Consider the following 23868-nt stretch of genomic DNA (forward strand, 5'->3'; position numbering starts at 1 on the left):
TCTTTGTGAATATTTCATGAGTTAATGGAATTTTTGAGATGCATAGTTCAAGGGAATATATTACATGTTATATATATGTGAGCTGATGTTTATGGTAGAGTAGCTTTTAAGAACTCTAGCTAAAACTAGGCTCGTCTTGTAGATTTTCACAAAATTTCGATGTCTACATTCCCGTTGTTCATTTTTTACTTGTCTTGTATTGACTTGACACACCCCTTAAAGAGCAATAAATAAAATGACATTCAATTATGTCATCCTTTAAATATAATAAATTGAATATTTTAGGAAATGATTATAGTTAATAATAAGGACAAATTAGGAACTATATAGTTGATAAATTATCTCCTGAATTTTTTAAAGTGAACAAGTAAAAGTAGACATCTATTTTTAGCTATATAGAAATAAAAGTGGATGGAGAAGAACAAAATATAGTTTACTAAGTTACTCCTACTTATTAAATTTTTTTATTTTTTTTTTGAGAATTGAGTTATATTTTTTTAAAATAGTTCTTTAATGTCAAGAATATAGCTAAAAATAATGGTCATTAGGCTATTAATTTTAAAATTTTAAAGTAATAATTATTTTGAGATAATATTTTAAACTAAAGCAACGGACGAAGGGAGTACCTAATAATGCTTTAAGTGATATTTATTAATTGGCTTGGTTATTATAAATATACTTTGGTGCAAATAAATGTTTAACTAATTGATGCTGCAATTAAGTAGTGGTGGATCCGTGTAACCTACGCGTTTAATCGAATTGAATATCTTTTACCTAAATTTTGTATGTGTATGAAAAATATTTATAAAAATTTAATTATTATATATATTAACTTGAGGTCAAGAATCATAAATTTCAATTTAACCGTAAGGTGTATATGATTTTATTCTCTAACACAGGGTACACAAATATGCTATATAAAAGAGAGATTAGTTTTTACGTTAAAAGTGTGAAAATTAAATAAAAATATTAAATTTAGAAGACAATTACAGATAAACGTTTATGATAATTGCACTAATTTTAACTTAGTTAAAAATCTGCTATCACTTATTATAGATTAAATTATATTGATAATATTAAAAAACAATTAGATAATCATACAATATAATTTAAATTCTTTATTTTTTTTGGGGGGGTGGGGGTGGTGGTGGGGGAGGTAATATGATTGAAGGAATGAGTGGGTGGGAGTGCATCTGGTTAAGTGACCACTCTGCTTGTATGTGAAGCGGACGAAGGGGGCGATGTATTAATGCTTTTGGAATGTTTTAGCTAGCACAAGGACTTAGGCTCGACTCAACGTACGATATGAAATCGTGATATGAAATTTAGTTAATTTTTTTAAAAAAATTATTTGAATTATTTAAATTGTTGTTTTTTTTCTTCATATAAATACCACAATTAAGTTGTGAACATTATTTAAAAATTTCAATTTTCATACTTTTTTATTGAATGAAAAAATCATAATTCATAAATAAGATATCATAATATTCTAATGTTTCACATTAACAAATCACATATCTTCATTTTTTTAAATAACTTCTAAATACACATCGTTTTATGAAGATCTGTTAGTCAACGATAATAGTAGCTAGTTGTTCTTTAATATAATACTTTCACATGATACGAATAAGCTCTTCACGTTGAGCATGCTTTTTCTTTCTAATGCAAATTTTAAATGAGTCAAGTGGTACGTTAAAAGAAAATTCGGAGTCCCTCACTTTTTTTTTTTTTTGAGAATTTGGAATTTGAAATTACAATAATCTCCAATTGCAAATCCAAATTATAATTTCATATGACAGGTACAAGTGCAAGCTTAGTAGGTGTTTGTCCATATATTTCAAATATTTTTTAGTTTATTTGAAATATACTTTGTTTGTTAAACTATCAGGAGATGGTGTATGTTATATTCCTGCAAAAAGTCACAAATGTATTGAATTTGAGTTATAATTGAGTTTGGTTATACTCCTTAATTACAATGAATATTTAGAATAACGTTTATGCTTTAATATACTTATCATCAAATTTGAAATATAACTTCAGATTGGACTTAAAGTACCACCAAATATATTAATTTTCAAATAAATCAATAAAAAAAAATGAATAATTCTTGTGGTCAAACGGGTTCGTGAAGTCCATACACCTCCCTAGCTACTAACTTGAAGAAAGAGAGTGATGGTGGTGGCCTTATAAGTTGCCACAGTACTATCCACAATTTTGGCTTAAGCTGATGTCATTTTGTTGTGAGGTTCATTTCATGGGAGCAACTTGACAAGTTGATGTACAATTAATGTATGGTTAAAGGTATCAAAATTTTGTGTTGTATTTTTAAAAAAAATTACAATTATAGAATAATCAAATGGTACGAGGAAAGAAAAATAGATCAGTCAAATGGAGAAATAATTTTAAAAATGAATTTGGAGTAACATCTCAAAATATAAATATGTTAGTAAAAATGTCATCGCACCAATGAGCATTGCTCTTTTCAAAAACTAGATGTAAGTATGCATTTTCTTATAACGATGATATATAAATCAAATTATGTATATTTCAATTATTTCAAATTATACGTATATCTCAATTATTTCATTAAGTACATTATATATGTATCTCGATTATTTCATCGAATACATGAGGTACAATGAGATCCTTCTGATCTTTTTGTTGGTTGAATAGTTAACAGCATACTATTTGTACTTCATGGAGGTTAGCCAAACCCCCCTCTACTTTTGTTTATATATACAACGTCTACCAACCCTATAAGTATAAGGGTAGTTTAACAACAATAACAAAAAAATATTATTATTATTTTAAAAAAAAACATAAACTTTTATTTTATATATATATATATATAAATATTTAATAATAATAACTTTTTATATCCAATTACATCTAATTACCTGATATTGTAGATCACAAAGATTCAATGAGTATTTTGACACATTATACATGTTTTTGTTTAAGTTTATGAGATTTACTTTCTATGTTATTTGTTAAAATTTCAAATCAAATCAAAATAAGAAAAATAAATTGAAAATCGAGGGATATTTTTATAAAGTCAGCTGTTCAATCCGATCTCAGCTAGATTTTTAGAAAGAAAAGAAATCTAATTAATTAGTAACAAACAATATAATAAGAGGGAGAAAACCTATACATGCATGTTATATATCAATTTAATATAATTTGTACGTAGAAAGATGAAGAAACAGAAGACAATGAACCAAAATATGGAAAGGAAATTAATTGAAACATGAAAATTAAAAAAAAAATGGCATGAGGGATTGACTTTGAGTTTAATGATTTTTCTTTGATTTTTTTTCTTTCCAAGAGCAGCAACTAAAAAGAGAAAATACCGATTTATTCATCTCCAACAAAAAATAGTTTACTATTTTAATCAAAGCTTTTTAAGGGTTGCATTATCGTACAAAACATATGAACGTGACAGTATACATGCAAACAGCAAAGTTTTATTTTCTTATTTTGATTTGACAGCACACACATATGTTACACGTTATTTAATTACAATGTTTATTGATTAGAAAATTGTTTGGTTTCACTTTAGTTGTGGTTTAGTTTTATTTTTTCTTCTATAAATATAAATTATGAGTGTTTGAATAATTAATAAAGCGTATCAAGTGAAACAAGATCTATATATACTTTATTTTGAAAATTAAATTTACCAAGAAATATTTGAGTTTTATGTAAAAAATATTTCTTAGTTACTTGGATATAATTTTAAATATTATATTTATGATTTATGTAAGTGAAAATCAAGTGAATTTCGATTCTAGAAGAATTATGATATCAAATAAACAGGTTGAAATAAATTGAAGTTACATATATCTATATATATGTACAGCAGGTTATTGACCTGCTTATTCGAGTTTATATAGGTTGGATTATGGGCTAAATAATGGATCATAACCCAACTCCCAACTCATACCAAACTATAGTTTCTTTATTTTCTTGTAATCTATTTAATTACATATTAATCTTATTATTACTATTATTATGACATTATATAACATTATCAAACAAAAACAAAAATATTTTGACAAAATTAAATGGATCAAGTTATACTACATATTTAACATAAATCACCTTAACTCAAAGATATAAATCCGAATTGTACAAATCAAAATAGATTAAGTCAATTCGTTCAAACTTATACAGATTCCATATATCATATTTTTATAAGCCAATTAGTTTGTCATCACGAACAAACAAAAAGAAGAACAAATATGAAAATTTACAAATAATATTTTGTTCAATCTAATCGATCTCCCACAACATTCTCGTAGTTGTTCCTACGATAGCAAACAAATGAATAAAAAAGGGACCATAAATTATATAGATACAGTGAACTAGTGGGTTGCTTACAAAGTGTCCAGCATTTTTTGGACCACTTTAACAAGTCTTTTGGTACTCATTTATATTCTACCTTAACCCCAAAATGCAACTAACCCTAGTGTATATATTCATCCGTATCGACATAATTTATGGTGGAATGGTTGAGATCATTTTATTCTTAATTATCAAAAGTTCGAGCTCTTTAAAATAATAATAATAATTAAAAAAAATATGTTGAAAGCGCCGCCCTCAGAAATGAATTTTGCAATGTGAATATTTGAATATAATTGGATCCCAATATATATATATATAAATACTAGACACCAATAGGAAAAATAAATCTTGATCCGTACAATTTCCTATTATACTTTATTATCTTTTGTCGGTTGATTAATTTGAGAAGCCTCATTTTTTCTCAAATAAAATTTATTACATCAGAATTAATAGATAAAGTTTTTGGATCGAAGGGGAAGAGTAACTATAAGTATGAAGAAATCGGGTTCAAATTTTTAATATTGCAAAAATTCAAATAGAAAGTTCTTTTTTATTGTGTTTTAGTAGCAATTTTATTAGTCGAGGCTTAAGGCTTCGATGCGAATATAAAATATCAAAAATGAGAACTTATTTTTTTTTTAAATATTGTTTCTTAAATCCCAACACATAATTTGGAGATAAAGATTTTCATCTAACAAAACTTTGAGATAAAGTACTAGTTTTGATTGGTTAAACAAATTATTGACATTGTAAGTTCCTCTACGTGTAGAATAGTGATTAACTTGTACTCAAGGGTTGGGGTGGTCCTTAAAAAAAAAAAAAAAAAAAATATTGAAATCACAATTTGGATTACCAAATCTTTTTTTTTTTTTTGAAAATCTGGGAATTTGAAATCATGATCGATTCCAAATCACATGTATTAAAATCATGATTTCAAATCGCATGTCTTAAAGCCTATTTATTTAATTGCATGTTTGATTCTAAAATATCCAAAGAAAGAATAATAAGCCAATAATTTAGAGAAACAACCACCTATAATATTATTGAAATGCCCTCACATTTGAGTCCTTTTAAACTTGATTACGAAGACCTAATTAATAAGTACGACTTCTTAAATTGTTAGAAAATTGAACTTTGATCAATTTGAGCTCCCCTACTTTTAACTTGTTTCCAAATTAAGAAATTACGATGGTGACACTTTCCAAGAATCAACAAGTAGATAACTTTCTTAATTTTCATCTTCTTCTTTTTTTTGACTTGATGGAACCAAGTCATCAAGGTTTAGTCTTAATTAACTACAAATTAACAAACAAGCAAAGCACAAAATACTCAGAAATTGCTTTATACAAAAATTTCGTTCTCAAAAATATATCTCGATCCAGCCTGGGATGGCAAGCGGTGCGGCATCGGTGTACCTAAATGTGATGTAAGTTCTAGATCTCTCTTAACCCATAAAATTTCAACCCGGCTCACCGTGCCCTACATAGCATTTTTTGACCCGTTTATTCGGCTTAAACCCACAACCATGTCCATCCGACCCGACCCGCTATTTTTTAAAAAAAAAGGAAAAAAGGACAAATATACTCCCGAACTATCATATGCAGATATCCTCCGTCATACTTTTGGAACATTGGTGCCCCCGCCATCCAAAAATTAGAGCATATATACCCTTTATACTAACAGACATACACGTGTCATAATCTTATCCATCCACCCGATATTTATTAAAATCGGATCGACGGATAAGATTGTGACACGTGTCCCTATTTAGTCTTTCATTAGAGTGAAGGACATATATGCTCTACTTTTTTACTGCAGAGGCACCAATGTTTCAAAAGTATGACGAAGGGTATCTGTATACCATTTATGATAGTTTGGGGGTATATTTATCCTTTTTCCCTTTAAAAAATAATAATTTAAACCCTAAGTTACCAAATAATTAATTACTCTCCATTTCAATTTGTTTGTATCTTTCCTTTTTTAGCACATCTTTAATTCCATTTTTTTCATATGAAATGTTTAAGACAGCACAATAAAGGTCATTTCGGTACATTTAACATATTTTTAATCTAAAATCATAAGATTTAAAACTTTTCTTTACTCTTTTTTAAGTCTGACCCAAGCTAATCAAAAAATGACAAACAATTTTTTTAAAAAGGAGTATTTTTTATTCACTCCCCCCCCCCCCCCAGTGCATTGCGTATGTCTAAATTCAGTCAGCCGCCTTGCATCATTGTCATCCCTAACGCCAACAGAAAGTAAAATTAAAAATTAAAAATTAAAAAAGGTGTCAATTTTATTTACCATATATAAGGTGACAAAGCTCAATGATTATATAATTTTCAATTGTTTGTAAGTTAGTATTGAGTATGAAAAGTCAGTGTTCAAAACATAGGTAAGAAAGAAGACTTTAGTGTAGTGCATTTGGTAATATGAATGCATCATTCTTCTACTGATGACAATCAATAAAATTCTTTTGCACGCACAAAATTAAACACTAATCGATAAAATATCATTATTGCAATCACTTTTGCATTGTCATAAATATATTTAGGTACCCACTTTGACGTACGTTTAACTAATTTAAATTTATATTGAGTATATAGCCAAGTTGGAAAATATCACCCCCTTTCAATTTATAGATTAGATCTTTAGTTTGTTTGGTAACGTAGTAAAAGTCATTTTTCAAGAAAATGGTTTTCGAAAAAAGTAAATAATTAATTTTAGTGTTAGGCGAGAAAAAACATTTCACATCAAAAGGAGGAAAATAACTTCGACACACTTATGAGCATAAGCCATTTTCTACATAATTATTTTAACATTTAATTGTACTTAGCTCCAACTAACACTTGGACATTATTATAAGTAATATTTATATTTATATATATTATATATTATAAGAGAAGAAGAAAAACATTTTCCATGTTCCAAGTGATTATGTGTACTCAAATGAAACACTAGAAAACAATTATTGATGTGAACCATTAATTAAAAGAAGCTAAAATCTAGCTTAGTACTGCAGTTGAAGTAGGCTGGGTAGGACCCTTTTAGTTCATGTAAGGAAGACTGTTACACAGAGTTATGTTAGGACATAGAACTCCCACCGTTCGGTTCATTTTAGTTATCGTGCTTATTAAAAGGATAAAATTTTAGAAATGGTAAACAAAATAGACATAATAAGAATGTATAACTATAGTTTCGATAATTGCGTTTTATAACAATAGTTATGTTTGCTATGGAGGTTGCGGTTTCTTAGGGTAAATATATACAAATTATGTATTTATATATTTAGGAATTTTTCAAAACTCCGTTTGTATATTAGTTTGCCAATATACAAACAGGGTAATTTATTATGAATTTTTCATAAATCGTATACAAATAGCTAGGGTAAGCATATACAAAATTCTAAATTTATACAATCAAGAACCAAATTATACAAATTCTGAATTTATACAAATCAGACGAATTACAATAATTGAGGAAACTGTAGCCGCAAATTACAATTTTCTTAAACTGTAGCTATAGTACCTAATATAGGCTAAATGTTTGCTATTCTGCATAATTTTCTCTAAAATAATTGATTCAAAATAATTATTATTCTAGAAAATTAATATACAATTAGTTATTAGTTTTTATTTTTATCATTATTAATTTAATAAATATTGAAAGAGATTATTATGGTAAAAAAAGTATTAAATTGAAATATAAGATTATTTAGTCAATATGTAATGAATAGTGATTAGTGAGGGAGTAATGAATATCTGATACTAGCTTTTCATTATTAAAGAGAAAATAATTTCACTTTTAGCAACGGGTATTGTGGAGGATCTTTACTTTTAAAAAAAAAAGATAATTTAAAGGATCTTTACACAATTATTAGATTGTGTTTGGTATGAAGAAAATGTTTATAATTTTTTCATTGTTTAGTTGAATTAAATGTTTTAAAAAATATTTTTGTTTTTTTAATTTAAAAAAAGAATGACTTTCATTCATAAATTAAGAAAAATATTTTTCAACTCTCTCTTTCAATTTCACATCATTCGACTTCCAACCTTAGATCAGGGTCGCGTAATCAATATCGAAGTCGAGAGTCGGGAGTAGAAGTTGTCGGTTCTTGCATTGGGATCAGGGAGTCAAGACTCATGTCAAGGTCGGATTATGGTTTTTGGGTCAGAGTCAAAAATCGATTTTCAAATTGAAACACAGAGTCAAAACTTTTCAGATCAAGAGTTGGGGTCAGATCCAATGTCATAGATTATACGTAAATATTCCTAGGACAATACTTTTTTCTTCTTAACCAAACATTCAAATTTAAATAAAAAAATCACTTATTTTTCGAAAAACATATCTTCTAGAAAAATGTACCAAATACATATTTCTCAAAAGTCAACTACTACAGTCAATATGCATGCTCACCTGAAAAGTAAAAGAATTTGTAAGTAATGGTTACTTCAATTGATTAGACTAGGGTATGTAAATCTATTTTAAAAGGAAAATTGCAACTCCCATTTTTTCAGAAATAGTGACACCTTCTAGGAATCACAAACAGAACATTCTGATTATGCTTTATTCTTACTTGTCAAGTAGTCATCAACAAAAAAAAAGTGTGCGGTAATTTGTGTTCGATTAATCAATTTGAGTATCAATTTTATCAAAATATTAAAATAACAATTTATGTTTGAAAAGAATATTTCTATACAAATCAAAAACACTTGTTATTTTCCTAAATGCTTGATCAAATATTAGACTCTAGAAACACTACTTCTTTTTCTTTTCTTTTCTTTTTTTTTTAAAAACTTTTAGCTTTTCAAAAACTTAACCAAACAGGCCATTAAATGGGCTCGGGCCTTTGATTTTGAGCTACCCCATTAAGGTCCATTCTTGTCGCAAATATTCACTTGTAGCATACCATATTCCAATGGATTGACGTATTTTTTCTATTGCGTGTACATTCGCATTTATCAAGTATATATCCAAACAATGCAAGAATTGAGCAAATATTTTGTCAACAGTGCTCAATTTTCTGTATGAAAACATATTTAAAATACATTTTACAGGAGTTTTAGAAAAAATGAGGAAACATTTTAGACTTCAAAACTATAGGGAACTAGAAAGAGAGTTTTATTGATGATTCTCATAAATTAGATGCTACAAACAACCATAAGGAACTAAGTAGAGAGTTTTTTTTTTGACAAATTAAGTGTTTTAACTCATTCTAGTTGGTAAACAGCAATGAAAGGCATCAACACACTTCCCATCCAAAGCTTCCCATCTTTCTCCTCAACCTCACTTACAGCTCTAACTACTTTCCCTTCTTCGTCTTCCAATATCTGTAACAACTTACCTTCAGGGCTATACTTCACAACAATAGCGGATAGCTTGCCTACAAGGTGCAAGAGGGCGCGGAGTTTTACTGGGATAGGAAGCTTCAGCAAGAATAGACGAAGTTGTGGGTATATGGAATTTATATAGCTGTAAATGGTACGGCGACAGTGGATTGCTACCCAAAATTCACCTCTCTCATTTGTGCTGACATTGTCGGGATATCCTGGGAGGACTGCCATCACCTCAAAGGTCCCCGCTTTCTCGCCTTTCAACCAGTACTTCTGTAATCTATAAGAGAAACGCATCATTCCATTACATGTTAATACCACAAGTTTTAAGGTGAAGTCAGAAACAGGATCCTTGTATGTCTATTTAATACTGTAAACATGCTAATCCATAGGTCGAAAAACGTACCTTCCCTTGGCAACTTCACAGAATACAAAGAAGGAACCGTCCTTGCTTAGTGACAGACCGTTTGGGAATTGGAGATTCCGAACAAGAACAGTGGTTTGTTTTGTATTAGGATTGTACTTCAGAACCCTCCCACTATCTTCTGCTGAGTAAACCAGCAGCATATAATTCCTGTGCAAGATGGGGTGAGTATTAATATTCTAATTAAAGAAGAAACGCGCATGACACTTAAACCATGTTGTATTAAAACCTGAAATAAATGCTTATATATGGCAATGCAAGGTTTTTCCAAATCCCATATAAACATCTTCAGTATATGTTAGCAGAGTTGGGTATTCATTGAACAGAAGAAATGTTAGCAAAGTTTGGTGCAACCATGTAACCGCGTTAAAATCTAAGCTTCTCGATGATCATCTATTCACTATATGTTATCAGAGTTGGACATTAACTCTCATTTTTCTGTCCTAGATGCATTGTTTTTTAAAAGAAACCATTTTTCTCCCCGCTAAAGATAGGGAGCCCTCTGTCTCCCATTTGGTATTAATCAGAACTAATAGTGAAATGGAATGTTCATTCTCAAATCATGTCAAATATATCAAGAGATCTACATAAAACCGAAGAAACAGTAAATTCACAATTTTACGTACCTTCGTTGGTACTTGGTGCTGCTATCTGTAAAATAGACATTTCCTTCATCATCAATGTCAAGGTCATTTGTGAATCCGAGAGGCACTCCTTCAGCCTCAGTTGTCAATGTTTCTGCTAGTCCGCCTTCAGGCCCTACTTTCATCAACCCAAAATATGCATCTGCAATATACAAGTCACCTTGTTTTTTATCAAACTGTAATCCCAAAGGCCTACCACAGATGTGTTCATTTTCTAAATAGCTCAGGGGTGATGGTTTTGGGTCACAAATGCCAGACCTGAAAATTCAGATCACTAGAATGCATTAGGAAATCGGTGAAAGTAGACCAGAAATTTAGATCATCTAAAAGAGAAAATTTAAAATGGAATTTAAGACTTTATACGATGACTATGCAGCATAATTATAGAAGATAATTTCATTAAGAGCAAGACAAGTTATGACATGTTAAAATTTGATTTAACCAGATTAGCTTAACAGCCTTACATATTAGCATGCAAGATCGACAATCATTAACATATCACAATTCCAATTCCAATTACATAATTAGAAGTTCAGAATATACTAGGATCATAGAACTTAATTAAGTCAGATTAAACGATAAGATAAAGGAAACAATAGGCATTCCCCTGACACAGGTCTATTGTCAAATTAGGAATGAAAAGACTAAATATTAACTCTCTCTGTAGAGCAGGACCTTATGATCCTTTCGTCTTTCCTGACAACTTCAAGCCAGATAGCTTAGAAAACTGAGACATTTTGTTAGAAATTCATTTCCTCTTTTTAGAATCTGAAGATCATTTCCTCATGTGCTCTCATGCTATCTTGAATTGACCAAAGCAAGAAAGTTTCTTAGAATGAGATTGACTCCCATCTGATTCCAGTGCTTTAATACGCTAGCGTCGTTTAATAAAGATCATGCATTATGTGACTTAGTTAGAGAAGCAGCTTGTGGAACAGGCATATTCATCAACCCAAAATCATAATTGTTAGGACTTAGGAGCAACGATACAAATTAAGAGCGAAATGCAGCATATCTCACCGTTACAGTCTGTTTTCATCAAAAGGCCATAGCAACAAAGATTATCATTGTAATAAGGTGTGAAGTCATGCTTTAGAAGTTATTAAACCAAGTATTAAGCTGACGTAATAAAGTGACAAACAGTGAATCAAAAGGATAATTTAATAAAAGATTTTTTTTAACAATTCTTTCATTTCAACTTTTCACCGGGTTAACACCACAAGATTAAAACTCGCATTTCGATACATTCAACATATCTCTAGTTTAACGCCATAAGACTTAACAGTATTTCACTTTCTTAAATCCTGTATCAAGTTAAAATCGGATAAACAAATTAAAACCGAGGAAAAACAAGGAATAGAGTCACCTATTAGCAGAGGTATATGCGAAATCAGTCCATTTCTCACCATCCCACAACACAATTCTCCCATCAGCTATGCCTGTGTATGGCCCACGACCTTTCGGGTCAAATGCGATACTTTCCGGGCCCTGAATCTTGTTCAAAAACTTGATTTCCGATTTCTGAAGCAAGTTTTGAGTATCCTTTTCTACTGGGATTTCAGACCAAGCTGGTGGATCAACTCTGTAAGCTTTAAAGTCTTTGAATTCAGAAATCGCACTGTGTTTAAAAGGGTCAAACCCACAGTACAGTGCCAACAAAAGAAATACTCCGGCAAATACTACCGCCGGCCTCATTGCCGGAAAAAAAAGTTTGTGTATTTGAATTTTGGGACTGAAAATTTTGAGATGAGTTCAAAAATTTGTTTGTGGGTATGAATTTTGAAAGGTGTTTACTAAAAAGGGTGATTTTTGATTTAGTGTAATAAATTTAGCCACCAAACGACTTTATGGATTCTTGAATACTGTGTGGGGTTCGTTTTCATGAGAGTGAAGTATTATATTAGTAGCTGATCCCCTACTGCCGCTTTCATGCATGTGAGTTTTGATAATTATTATAAAAAAAATAAAAATTAAAATGAATTTATTATTTGAAAATTATAAGTCATGATAATTGGAAATATTTAAAAGATATATAAAAAATTATAATTATGAAAAAAAGATTAGTTTAATTTTTGAAATTTAAAAAATGTCACTTAAATTGATACCAAAAATAATAATTCTTCTATGTATCTGATACAAAATCATTTATGTATCTAATAAATAGTTTATGATTAAATGTATTTGATATGTTCATTCTATGTATATGGATTGTTCTTCTATAAATATGATATAGTTTCTTTTATATATATGATATGTACTTAATAATTATATGTGTTTGATCTGTTTATTCTGTGTATTTAAATTGTTTTTCTATGTATCTGATATCCAACTGGAAAAATGTCTACTTTCAGCAATGGTGAAATTGCTCCCATCTTCGGCTTCCTTAATGTTGTAGTCGCCTTAGTCTTCTCTTGTGTGAGACTTGCTTAATCTCTGTGATGCCACATTAATTAATTGATTATATTTTACACGATTTCATTTGGTTCCAAATCACCGGAGCCTCAAAATCAACCTAAAAAACTGTCAAAGTCATTATTGGGAGAAGTGAAAATATTGAGAATCTGATACAAATTCTCTGTTTTAGGATTGATGCTCTCCCTATTATTTGTCTCAATTTTAGACATATCATTGTCATAAGAAATTGAGAACCCTCTATAGAAATTTCTTATGAGACGTAGCAGACAAGAACCTTTTAGTTTTCAACAAGACCTATTAGTAAGGAGCATACTTTACAAAACGAGGTGATCGGTAGAAGTGCAAAACTATGAGAGGGATGGAGAAGTAAACATGTCATACTTTTTAATGAATATGCTCACCTTTTCTCTGGGCTTGTTGGCCTTCTGCTTGTACGACCATCAAAATCGTTGGTGAAGCTGGGAGGGAAAATTTAGGAGAGACAAAACTAATTAAGAGTGAAACCATTTAATTATAGAGAAAATTAAATGGATAGGTAATTAATGACTATATTTTAGATTAATTTTAAAGAGAGACGCATCTCACTTTAAATTTGATATACGGTTATTAGATAATAGGATAATAAGTAGTTATTTGAATGTATTAGATTATATTATAATTATAATAGATATAATGTGTGTTTAATTAGGTAGTTTAACCTAAAAGAAAATAATTTTTGTTTTCGGAATCTATGTCGCAGAAAAAATGATATTGCGGAGAATCACACTCTAGTCCGACCCAGACCCGGCGACCCTTATCCACGTGTTAAGATACGGGTCGGGTCGGCTGCGGCTAGCAGAAATGGAAGAGTAATCAACATCAGTGTATTATCATTCATCACACCAACCTAGGAATAATTCTGGAAGGACCACTTTTTGAGAAGAAGAAGAAGAGCTCTAAAATCGATTAACAATGGCTGAGGATTCATCATCATCCCAGTCCTTCCTGAGGAGGCATTGGGAAGGATACAAGGAGTTTTGGGGCGAGAGATTTTCCTTTTTGGACAACTATTCAAGGTTCATCAAGCGCGACAAGCCACTCCCTTCTTGGTCTGATTCTGATGTCGAGGAATTCATTGCTTCTGACCCACTTCACGGACCCACTGTATTTCCCTTCTTTTTTCCCGTTCAAATCTATCTCATATGCTTACTTTTCATTTGATTTGTGTGTTTTTACATATATTTAGGCGTTTATCCATCTGGGTCCTCTTTGATTCGTCTCCTTTGATCCATACCTTTGGTTAATTTGCTTATGCTGTTAGATTTTCGATTGAGACAATTGCTGTGCAGTTTCTTCCTGGGTATATCTCAATTTGGATTGATTGGGTGATTTTGTGATTGTAACTAGTTTGGGTGTTTAATTCAGCTTTGAATATGGCTCTCTAGATTGGTTGGGTGATTTTGTGATTATATTCTTTATGCTTTCTCTGGAATTTGTCTTATTGATTCACCACTGGCATGCATTTATGGTAAATTTGAAGTGCATTTCTTCATAGTGCTAGCTGAAGTTAGCTTAGGTAATCTTCTCAGGGATACTCTTGAATTGAGTGGTGTCCTGGAAAATCTCTTGGCTTTGTTGCATTCTCAATCGCCAAAAATTCATTCGGAAATTTCATTTCTTTTTCTTGCAGTCATTTACTAATTTAGCTTGTCTTAATAGTTGGTGAATTTGTACCTGGAGTAGATTCTGCAGGGTCCAAGTACATTGACGGCCCTTTATACTTGACACTATTTTTCATTTAGACACATGAACTCTAGCTGAGACCTATTGAACACCTGAAGTTGCCAAATATTGTGTACAAAACCATTAATGCTCAGATGGCACATGGTGTTCCCATGTGAAATTGAGTGCGTGCAGAAAAGGCTTTGGCCGGAAAATATAGATTTCTGCCAGTATGCTTCTGGGGATTATCCCCAATTTTTGTTGATTCTCCTCCCCCCTCACACACCAACCCCTCCAAAGGATAAAGAAGAGAAGTTATCGCAACCTCAGCTTATCTACTTTAACCTCGTTCATCTTTATGTCCCCATTTGAGCTGGTGGACACGGTTTTCGGAACTAGTATTGATGTATTACCACTACTTCTAATGAAATTCATTTGTTGTCTCTCTCTGTTTCTCTTGTGCATGAAACTGCTTATTGGTCAGTCTGTCACTGTGCACAGGAGAATATTGCTAACGTCAGATGATAAGAAATTGCATATTTTTGTGTTTTTCTCCTCTGATAATCCTACTGTTTCTGCTTCCGTACGGTTTGTCAGAAACCATTCCTCTATTTTTTTGCCTTTGACCAATTTGAGCTGATGTTCTATTTTTTTTCCAGCTGAGGACTGCTAGGGAAGCAGCAAAGATTAGTGCTGTAGGAGGCATTATTGGAGCTGTTTCAACTGCAGGTGTTACTTGGAAGTATTCCAGGAGTTTGCATGGTATGTTGAACTTAATTCCCCCCCCCCCCCCCCCCCCCCAAAACGCACACACACACACATTGCTGTCATAATGTTACTACTAATTCATTGCCCAATGTTTGAGCATTAAAGTCTTTTAAGAACCAAAGGCTCCTGGAATTAGTTACCTTGGATTGTAACTTCATTCATAAATGTTTTGTAAATCTGATTTTACTAGAAGCTTTTGCCACATGATTATCAATGATGTCTTGCAAACAGGTTAAGTATTTTCTAGGTATCATATATGTTAAGAGTGTTAAGTGTTCATATCGAAATGTTCGAGTTAAAGAATATTTGACGTGTTAAGTTCTATGTTAGATTCCTCCAATCAAAAGGAAAGAAAGCTAAGTTGCTCAGACTCTTCACTTTTGGTGCCGCACCCGGTGTCGACACAACATGGGTGTGGGTGTGGGATCCGTGTCCGATTTGGTCAACCAATTTTGGGTACTTTGACCAAAATCGATGGGGAAAGTCTAAACAGTTTTAATGATTTCTTTAATCAATACAAAAGTTAAGGTGAAATTGAAGAAAATGGAATACTTTTTATACAAAAGTTTATTTGTCACTCCGTTTCCTTTAATCTCCTAAGATTCTCCTAAAGTTCTCCGCATAATATCTCTCATAATTTAGGTTTTATAACTCTATTTTTAGGCGAATCCCTACACTTGTATGCACACATGGATCCATATCCCGAATCTTAAATATTAGATCATGAAGGATCCGACCTCTAGATCCGCACCCGTATCGGACACCCACGCCCAAGTCCGGGCAACTTAGAAAGAAAGTTGTATATTAGATTCCATTTAATCATCTTCCCTAAGTGTGTCCCCCATGAGAAACCTGTACACATGATGATTCTTGCCCCGTCCTTGACTACCTCTGACTGCATACTTGTGGGCTAAAATTGACTGTTGCCATCTCCAAATCTGTTCTGTGTTCTTTTACAGTTAAATTTTAACTATGTTCCACCGATGTGGCAACTTCTGATCTTTCTTTTTGATTACTTGCTCATCTTTTCCCATTTTCAGATGAAAAACAGTAAGGATAGATTGCATTCCCCTTATTTTCCTTGTGAACAAAGTTCAAACATGGTCGGCCTGAAAAAAGTAACACATCTTGCATAGACCAACTTTCACACAATTTCATTTTAGGAATCTTTGTAGTATTTTGACTAATTTTAATCATTATGATCCTTTTTGTTCAAAATTAATACAGTTCAGGTTCTATACTTTCAGTGCCTTGAAAAAACTGGTTTGATGTCTGTGCAACTGATTTGTACTTAAACATACATCAGACTTCACCCTAAGTTTTGTGGAGATTGGAGAACACAAAACAGAATGGGTTTTAGTGTATTAAATTTTTGGTTTAGGAGAATCATTGGACTGATTAAATTATTTAAGATGATTGACTTTGTTGTTTATTGATGTTCCATTCGGTAGGTACTGCACTGTCTCTTGGAGCTGGCGCTGTCTTTGGCTGGACATTTGGACAGGAAGTTGCTAACCACTGGCTGCAGCTATACAGGCTTGACACCATGGCTGCCCAGGTTAAATTCATGGAATGGTGGCAGAACAAGGTTGAAGGACAGTAATTCTCGTATCTTATCCCCGGTTGAAGGACAGTTTGAAGTTTGGTTTTGGTGTTAAATGTCAATGAACTTCTTTCAGGAATAAGAATCAATCAGAGTGTTCAAATTGTAACCAGTGACACTACGGGATTGACTGATTATCTTTCCGTACTGAATTGTTATAGTAGAAATGTAGATTCTGGCAGTTTTCCTTAAAGAACAGATCAATGTGTGTACGAAGTTGGAATTCATTTCTCTCCTATTCCAAATCTAAACATCTGAACAACCGTTATTAAACTATTCAAGGGTTGGTATGTTTGCTTATCTGAGACAAATACGCGCGATGCAACAACCAAGTAAGCACATTGGTTGTATTATACACGTCTGTCATTGCTGCCAATACACATATACATCCTATGCTTCACCACTTGATTTGCCAGTCGTTACATATGTATCTTGTGTAACGACTTGCAAGATTTTATGTTCTAGTACCTATAACGCTAGGAAGGTTCTTTATATGATCATAAAATTAAACATAACAGAAATAAAGGCACCTAAGAAATGATTAATCAATGTACACACTCAACTTTACTCAAGATTGAGGCTTGTGTTAAAAGTGAAAGTGCAATGTAACTAGATCCCAAGAAAAAATTAATCTAAGAATTTTTAACGAAGATTATAAAGGAGGGTTCTTGTAAAATCTAAAGAAAACAGTTGTATTAATCAGTACTATCCAGAACAGGACAATTTACATCTATATTATCATTACATATATACGGCTTGGGCCAAATGATGGGATCCATATTCCTATTTTATTGAAACAGAGGCTACATTCAGTGATGAACTTCAACGTACTAGCGTTCACCACAGATCCAATAAAATGCAATCATATATATTACTGATGTTGACAGGAGTATCCACCTGCAGGAGGGAGGAATTCATTGTAATCAATAGATAACTCTGCATTGACGAAAAGAAGAAGATGCATAACGAGAAGTTACAATACAAGGCAGGAGAAGTGCAGAAAATCTTGGTCCTAGACACAATTCTTCCAAGCACCCAAGAGAGAGAGAGGGATAAAGGGAGGAAGAAGAACAAGAAAGGGGGGAAGTTACACAAAAAGGATCATTCCGCACTGCAATTTTAACTTTTAACCCCATATAAAAAGGAGGTGTGAAAACAGCCTCCGTGCCAGAAGTTGGAGTTCGGTTCCTGGAGGATCACCAGAAGATTTGCCCAAAGGAGGACACCTAGTGCATTTCTTGCAAGAAAGGTACCTTCTGCTAATTGACTAAAGGAATTCGGTATAGTGCTAAAAGGAAGTCATAGGAACACTCTTAAAACTCCTTATTCCTCTCGGTCCACATCATCAAATTCTTGTTGATCACAGTTCTCACTACTCTCGTTTTTTCTTTAAACAATTTTTTTTTTATCTGTCTGACACCATGAAAGTACTACAACATGTTACAAAAATGAATAGGGAATTCTAGGAATTTACACATGAAAGGAGTACAAAAACTCTAGCATGTGTTCCGAGCCTTGCATTGCACTTTTACTATACCACAAATACAAGTTCTGTCGGGCATCTGAAATTAACAAAGATAAGAAATAAAAGTCTTTCCTCAACCATAAGATAGCTATGGTTTCTTTCTGTCCACAGTGACGAAAATATAAATCTCACAATAGAGATATGGTTCTAGTCATGTGCTATTCCAAAAAGCGGCAGAGGTCACGTAACAACTAAGGTTTGTCAATGTGCTCAATGGTCTACTATATCAACTTGCTTCGACACAACAAGGATTTTCTGTCTCTCTAATCAGTATGCACTTGAAATACAATAGGCAGCTCCTATCATCGTACCCAGAAGCACTAGGGTGCTTAAGAGCCAAACTCATTGGAGACGACAAAAACCACCAGCATGTAGTATCCTCGGAGAAACCATCTTTTTTCCTCATACAGTTCCACTTTTGTCTTGGATCTCTCTCCATCTCTTTCTTCATTTTTTTTNGGGGGGGGGGGGGGGGGGGAGGGTGGGTAAGGGAGGAGGGTAGAGAAACTAAAAAGAATTGGAACTCTTAGAAGAAGACAAGTTACCTTTAAGAGAAAGTGCTATGAGTCATTCAAAACTTAGCTCGAACCAGAACTTGCAGCACATGGGGCTTGCCTATTATCCTCATTCAAAGAATGGGTATTATCAATCACAGGTGCATGTTGCTCAGCATGGCCGACAGGTAAAGTGTCCTCCGATATATTTGATTCAGCAGAACTGGCTCTGCTATCAGTTGTTTCCAAATGCTCCATTAGGTTTGATACAGTGGCAACAGCTGCACTGACTTCATTCCTAGATTCGGCACAATGGTCTGGTGTTGAACTATTACGAGAGAATAATTTCTCTTTCCAACCCCTTGAACTCTTTGTTAAAGATTCTTTGTATCTAAAACATGACGATCAAAACAAGTAAATAGGGATTACAAGCAAATAAATTATCTGATGTTTAAGAAGTCATCTGAAGAGTTATAAGAAATGATATTAGAGTTTCCATATACCTCATTGACATTGCACTAAATCGAGACTTTATAGAATCTGAAAAAGACTGAAAATCTGATGGTCCGGCTCTGTCTTGATTGTTAGAAGAAGATTGAGGAGGAGTCCTGCAATACCATAACTCAATAATAAGCAAAAAATAAGAGAATATATTAGCTATATTTTTCTTGTCCCTTGGCCTTTACTTTTCTCCTCTCCCCTCTTTTCTAAGATTCAACATTTATGATATGATTCATCTTGTTTTCCCACTTTTCATACACGGTGAAAGGGAATTAAGGCGCATGAGATAGCCATCAAAAAGGGTAAAATCCACGAGAAGGAATTTTTCCTGTGCCCCTTTCTCGAAAGGGCGAGGGTGATGGCTTTCTTGTGGTAGTAATTGTGACATCATTGCATTTTTGAAGGATTCCTTCCATGACTATAATATGTAAGTGCAACATTGTAACTCATATGGAGCTAAAAAAATAAAGGAAACCATCAAAACTCTGAATCAAGTTTGAGACACAAACATACCTATTGATTGAGGAAGTCCCAAGCTGATTAACAGCAGCATTTGATCCTGACCCAGAGGCAGGAACCTGATCAGCTTGAAAAGAAGATGGTTGAGTAACTGGCTGTCCAGAAACAATTGCAGAATCCTGACCAGATACCAAGACTTCAGAAGTGGGTTCACCCCCACTCCTCTGAGTAGAAGATGAAGCACCAGCAAGAGGAGGAGCATTTGGATGAGTTGAAAACACCAGAAATTGGGGACGGCCTTGAGCTGATGACCTACCTCGCGGACCTTCCCTTCTGGCAAGGTGGCGTGTCCTTCCCATGGCAGCGGCGGCAGCTAAGTGCTGAATGATACGCTCTTCAAGTTCAGAATCAGTTGCATTTGATGGTAACTGTAAAAGGAATGTGCCCCAAGATTTTGTCACAAAATGGACCATAAACAGCTCATAGAAAGAAGAAAATTGTGTGGACTTAAAAAATGCTAACATGCTGTAATTCAAAATCTCCTAAAGTTGGATGGTGAAAGATTGTGGCGTTTCTAGGAGGATTCATCCTGATGTTTCGCTCATGCTCTACTGCATCCAACAACTCCTGGCTGTAAGAGAAGCACATTTATCAACAGCCTCGAAGGAGGATTAAGGAAGATCATAGAGTGATAAACAAGTGGCTGATTTAAGGATACGACAGAACCTGTTAGGGTCTTTCAAGCTGAGGGGCTGCCAACACATGGGGCACTGGGAGCTTCTCTGACACCTGTGTAACATACGTTCAAGAATTATTCAGGATATTAGCGCAGTCAAATAAAGCTCCATTCATGCCTTTTAGTCTCAAAATTTGCAGCATATACAGTCAGAGATCCAAAGAGTTCATAATCTATCAACTGATAATTTTCAGTGACAAATATAATTTGTAAGGAATAGAACTTTGTTCAAAAAAAAAATGCTCCAACTTGATCTTTATTTAATTTTAGTATCAGAAATAGGCGATATAGTCACGACTCCATTAATCAAAGACACTTATATTTAACCTCCAAAAGGATTTGGTTGGAATAATGGTAAATAGGAGATATTTGGTGATTCAAAAAGTCACTTCTATTGTTTATATAAAAAAAAAGAGTCATTTTTTGCTCTCTTTTATTGTTCCTAACAGACACAGCAAGGAACCAACAGAAACAACAGCCCCCCACCCCCACCCCCCTCCCTTCTCCTGCTTGCTGGACTCTTTTGTGGAAACTCTGGTACAAAATAGATGAGATGAAATGCCATCGGACTGGGTAAAACCTGAATTAACCGTGGTGCACTTGCGGGAAACTCCTTGCCGAGGGCCTGTGCATCCCCGGGATTAGTCGGGGCTCAAAGAGACTCGGACACCCGGTGCAAATCAAAAAAAAATAGATGAGATGAAACACCAAAAATCATGGAAGAAACTACTGGTGTGACACCCTTTTCTCTGTCATCAATTGTGATTACATTCCACATCATCTAATCACAAGCAGTGAGCAACGTAACGCACAGTTTATTTATGGACAGGCTACTTACAAAAAAGAGTCAATGCTGAAATCAAGTCACCATTGTTCTCCTACATTTTCAAGGTCCAAGAGGAGCATATAATCCTCTAAGAAAACCATGCACTACAAAGTTGGGCAACAGAGTAATATATCACATAAAAAGACAAACTCCAAAAGCCCTATATCATTCTTAATTGCAGTATTTTGCTCTTTGACGTTGTCCAAATACTCTACGTCCATTTTATGGTTCCTACCAGTGGCACTTTATAGGGAATTCTACTTTTTCCACATTGAAGCCTACAACTCTCATCTTTATAGCACAAGAGGAACAACAAAGGCCCTAAGGCAGCCATCTATGTGCACAACATGTCATCTTTTGGGCAAGTAATAAAAAGGTGTTATGCATCATTGAGATAAGTGAAAAGAACAGTTTAGACATGAGATATCTAATTAATAGGGAATCATTTGGATCACCATTCAAGAATACATTGAAGATGGAACTCATGCTTGCAACCAGTCACCTGCAAATTTAAAACATTATGTTACTCGATGATAGAGCCCATTCCGTTCATTACATATGATAATGTGAACGATACGTACAGTAGAAGGATCACTATCACAAAATGCTTCAAGGCATATGCTGCAAGCATCATCGCAAGCATCCTGAATTCCACCTTCCACAAATGCCGCAGCCGAAGTTAAAATATCCTCAGACTTCTTGCCCTCCTCCATCTGTCAAAAGATCAAACCTTTAAACATCACTCAACTTTAATAAAGGAGCCAAGAAAGCAACAAGCATTCTAACTTATAATCTCATACGCAAATTTACAAAAACCTAACAAAATCCCTCAAAACCAAATAATTACCTTACTTGCTCTCACTTTCACTGGTAATCTGACTAATTAATTACAGGTGAGAATCAAATGCTACAGAGACAAACAATGTCTCTCTTCAGCTTAATATGCATAGCAATAACTGTTTCACCGGTTTGCTGGTCTCCGATAAGAGTTTCACAATTGATTAATAAGCATCCAACAGCAGCTCAAAGAATAACAAATAGGGGACTAAACCCCATTATTTCCATGTTAATTAAACAAAGTTGTGAACAACAATTCAATCCCAGCACTGCAAAGAGTTTAAATGAAACCCCCACCACAATTTAATACAAAAATAAAAACCATACAACAAATTCAAATATTTCACTATATTATTCCTTCCTCCCAAAACCACTCTACAGCCAAAAAAAAAATTAAAAAATGGAAACCCACATCAAAATCGCGCAGATACACAAAAATCTGAACAGAAAAATGGATTTTTTTTTTCAAAAAAGCAACCAACCACCCACTACTCCAACTAGTAAAAGAAGCTCAATTTCAGACACCACAAGTAAAATTAATCAATTTTACAAAACCATACAAGTACTGAAAACTTACCTTAAAGAAACTTCAATGAATAAGGCAGATCAAAGAACAAGTTGATCAGAAGAATTTTGGGTTTTGAAAGGTAAACCACAGAAATGAAAATAGTGGAAGGACAAAGAGGAAGAAGAAGACTTCTAACTTTCCCTTTGATTATTTGGTCTTTATTATTTTTATTTATTTATTTATTTCTGGTTTCTTTCTTTCCCTTTTTTCTTTTTGAGGGCTGAGCCCAAAATAGCTTTCTTATAAGGTAAGTTTAGTAGGCACTTTGGAGTTTGGACAATATTTTAGTTAGAGCTACCAAAAAAATAATACTAATAATATTTTGACATATTAAGAAAAAAAAATTATTTTATTTTATTATTGTAATAAATTATTCATATTGATCATTATTTCTTAAAGAACAGTAAAATTCAAAGTAAACTAAGACAATACACGACAAATGCAAAAGAAAATTACATTAACAAACTATTTAAAAGGATATCTAGGAAAAAAAGCACTACTTTGATTAAATAAAAAAATAAATATATATTATACTTTTTATTATTTTTGATAGTTGTGAATGAATAATTTTAACATTTCGATTTTTGTTTTTTTTTCTCAAATTTTAAAAAATAAAAATAAAAAAAGAGTTATTTATTTTGATGAAAAAAATACAATTGATTCTTGATAAATAATATTAATTAATAAATTGGT

At 32.8% G+C, this 23868-nt stretch overlaps 4 protein-coding genes across 4 annotated transcripts in view; 2 read left to right on the top strand and 2 right to left on the bottom strand.

The window, feature by feature from the left end:
• Positions 1 to 2128: 2128 nt before the first annotated feature.
• LOC125872947 (structural maintenance of chromosomes protein 3) overlaps positions 2129 to 23868 on the top strand; it is a 138320-nt gene continuing 116580 nt past the window's right edge. Inside the window, exon 1 of the mRNA XM_049553764.1 lies at positions 2129 to 2144. The gene's annotated coding sequence lies outside the window, so the exon portion shown is untranslated. The remainder of the gene's footprint in view (positions 2145 to 23868) is intronic.
• LOC125872951 (protein STRICTOSIDINE SYNTHASE-LIKE 3-like) lies at positions 9461 to 12504 on the bottom strand. Its single transcript, XM_049553771.1, has 4 exons — positions 12109 to 12504; positions 10725 to 11000; positions 10081 to 10248; positions 9461 to 9954 (listed from the first exon to the last, which is right to left on the bottom strand). Exons 1-4 carry the CDS (start codon positions 12435 to 12437, stop codon positions 9552 to 9554), a joined length of 1176 nt encoding a protein of 391 aa, XP_049409728.1. The 5' UTR covers positions 12438 to 12504; the 3' UTR covers positions 9461 to 9551.
• On the top strand, positions 14008 to 17332 carry LOC125872959 (succinate dehydrogenase subunit 6, mitochondrial-like). Its single transcript, XM_049553779.1, has 3 exons — positions 14008 to 14300; positions 15518 to 15620; positions 17078 to 17332. Exons 1-3 carry the CDS (start codon positions 14109 to 14111, stop codon positions 17227 to 17229), a joined length of 447 nt encoding a protein of 148 aa, XP_049409736.1. The 5' UTR covers positions 14008 to 14108; the 3' UTR covers positions 17230 to 17332.
• Positions 17857 to 23349, bottom strand: LOC125872953 (E3 ubiquitin-protein ligase RHF2A-like). The gene is made up of 9 exons (XM_049553773.1): positions 23185 to 23349; positions 22352 to 22483; positions 22226 to 22272; positions 20935 to 20997; positions 20731 to 20839; positions 20263 to 20636; positions 19752 to 19856; positions 19300 to 19639; positions 17857 to 18126 (listed from the first exon to the last, which is right to left on the bottom strand). Exons 2-8 carry the CDS (start codon positions 22481 to 22483, stop codon positions 19333 to 19335), a joined length of 1137 nt encoding a protein of 378 aa, XP_049409730.1. The 5' UTR covers positions 23185 to 23349; the 3' UTR covers positions 17857 to 18126; positions 19300 to 19332.

Source organism: Solanum stenotomum, chromosome 8, assembly GCF_019186545.1.
Source record: "Solanum stenotomum isolate F172 chromosome 8, ASM1918654v1, whole genome shotgun sequence".
Classification (NCBI taxonomy): domain Eukaryota; kingdom Viridiplantae; phylum Streptophyta; class Magnoliopsida; order Solanales; family Solanaceae; genus Solanum; species Solanum stenotomum.

Bases quoted from the DNA above. Each gene is read 5' to 3' on its own strand.
- LOC125872951 (XM_049553771.1), bottom strand. From the start codon at position 12,437: ATGAGGCCGGCGGTAGTATTTGCCGGAGTATTTCTTTTGTTGGCACTG. The intron at 11,001-12,108 runs GTGACTCTATTC...CTGAATTTTCAG, and splicing joins GCATATACCTCTGCTAATAG to GTCTGGCATTTGTGACCCAA. The intron at 10,249-10,724 runs GTACGTAAAATT...CATCTTGCACAG, and splicing joins AGCACCAAGTACCAACGAAG to GAATTATATGCTGCTGGTTT.
- LOC125872959 (XM_049553779.1), top strand. From the start codon at position 14,109: ATGGCTGAGGATTCATCATCATCCCAGTCCTTCCTGAGGAGGCATTGG. The intron at 14,301-15,517 runs GTATTTCCCTTC...TTTTTTTTCCAG, and splicing joins ACCCACTTCACGGACCCACT to CTGAGGACTGCTAGGGAAGC. The intron at 15,621-17,077 runs GTATGTTGAACT...TCCATTCGGTAG, and splicing joins GTATTCCAGGAGTTTGCATG to GTACTGCACTGTCTCTTGGA.
- LOC125872953 (XM_049553773.1), bottom strand. From the start codon at position 22,483: ATGGAGGAGGGCAAGAAGTCTGAGGATATTTTAACTTCGGCTGCGGCA. The intron at 20,840-20,934 runs GTTCTGTCGTAT...CTTCTCTTACAG, and splicing joins AGCTTGAAAGACCCTAACAG to CCAGGAGTTGTTGGATGCAG. The intron at 19,857-20,262 runs GTATGTTTGTGT...ATGGTATTGCAG, and splicing joins GGGACTTCCTCAATCAATAG to GACTCCTCCTCAATCTTCTT.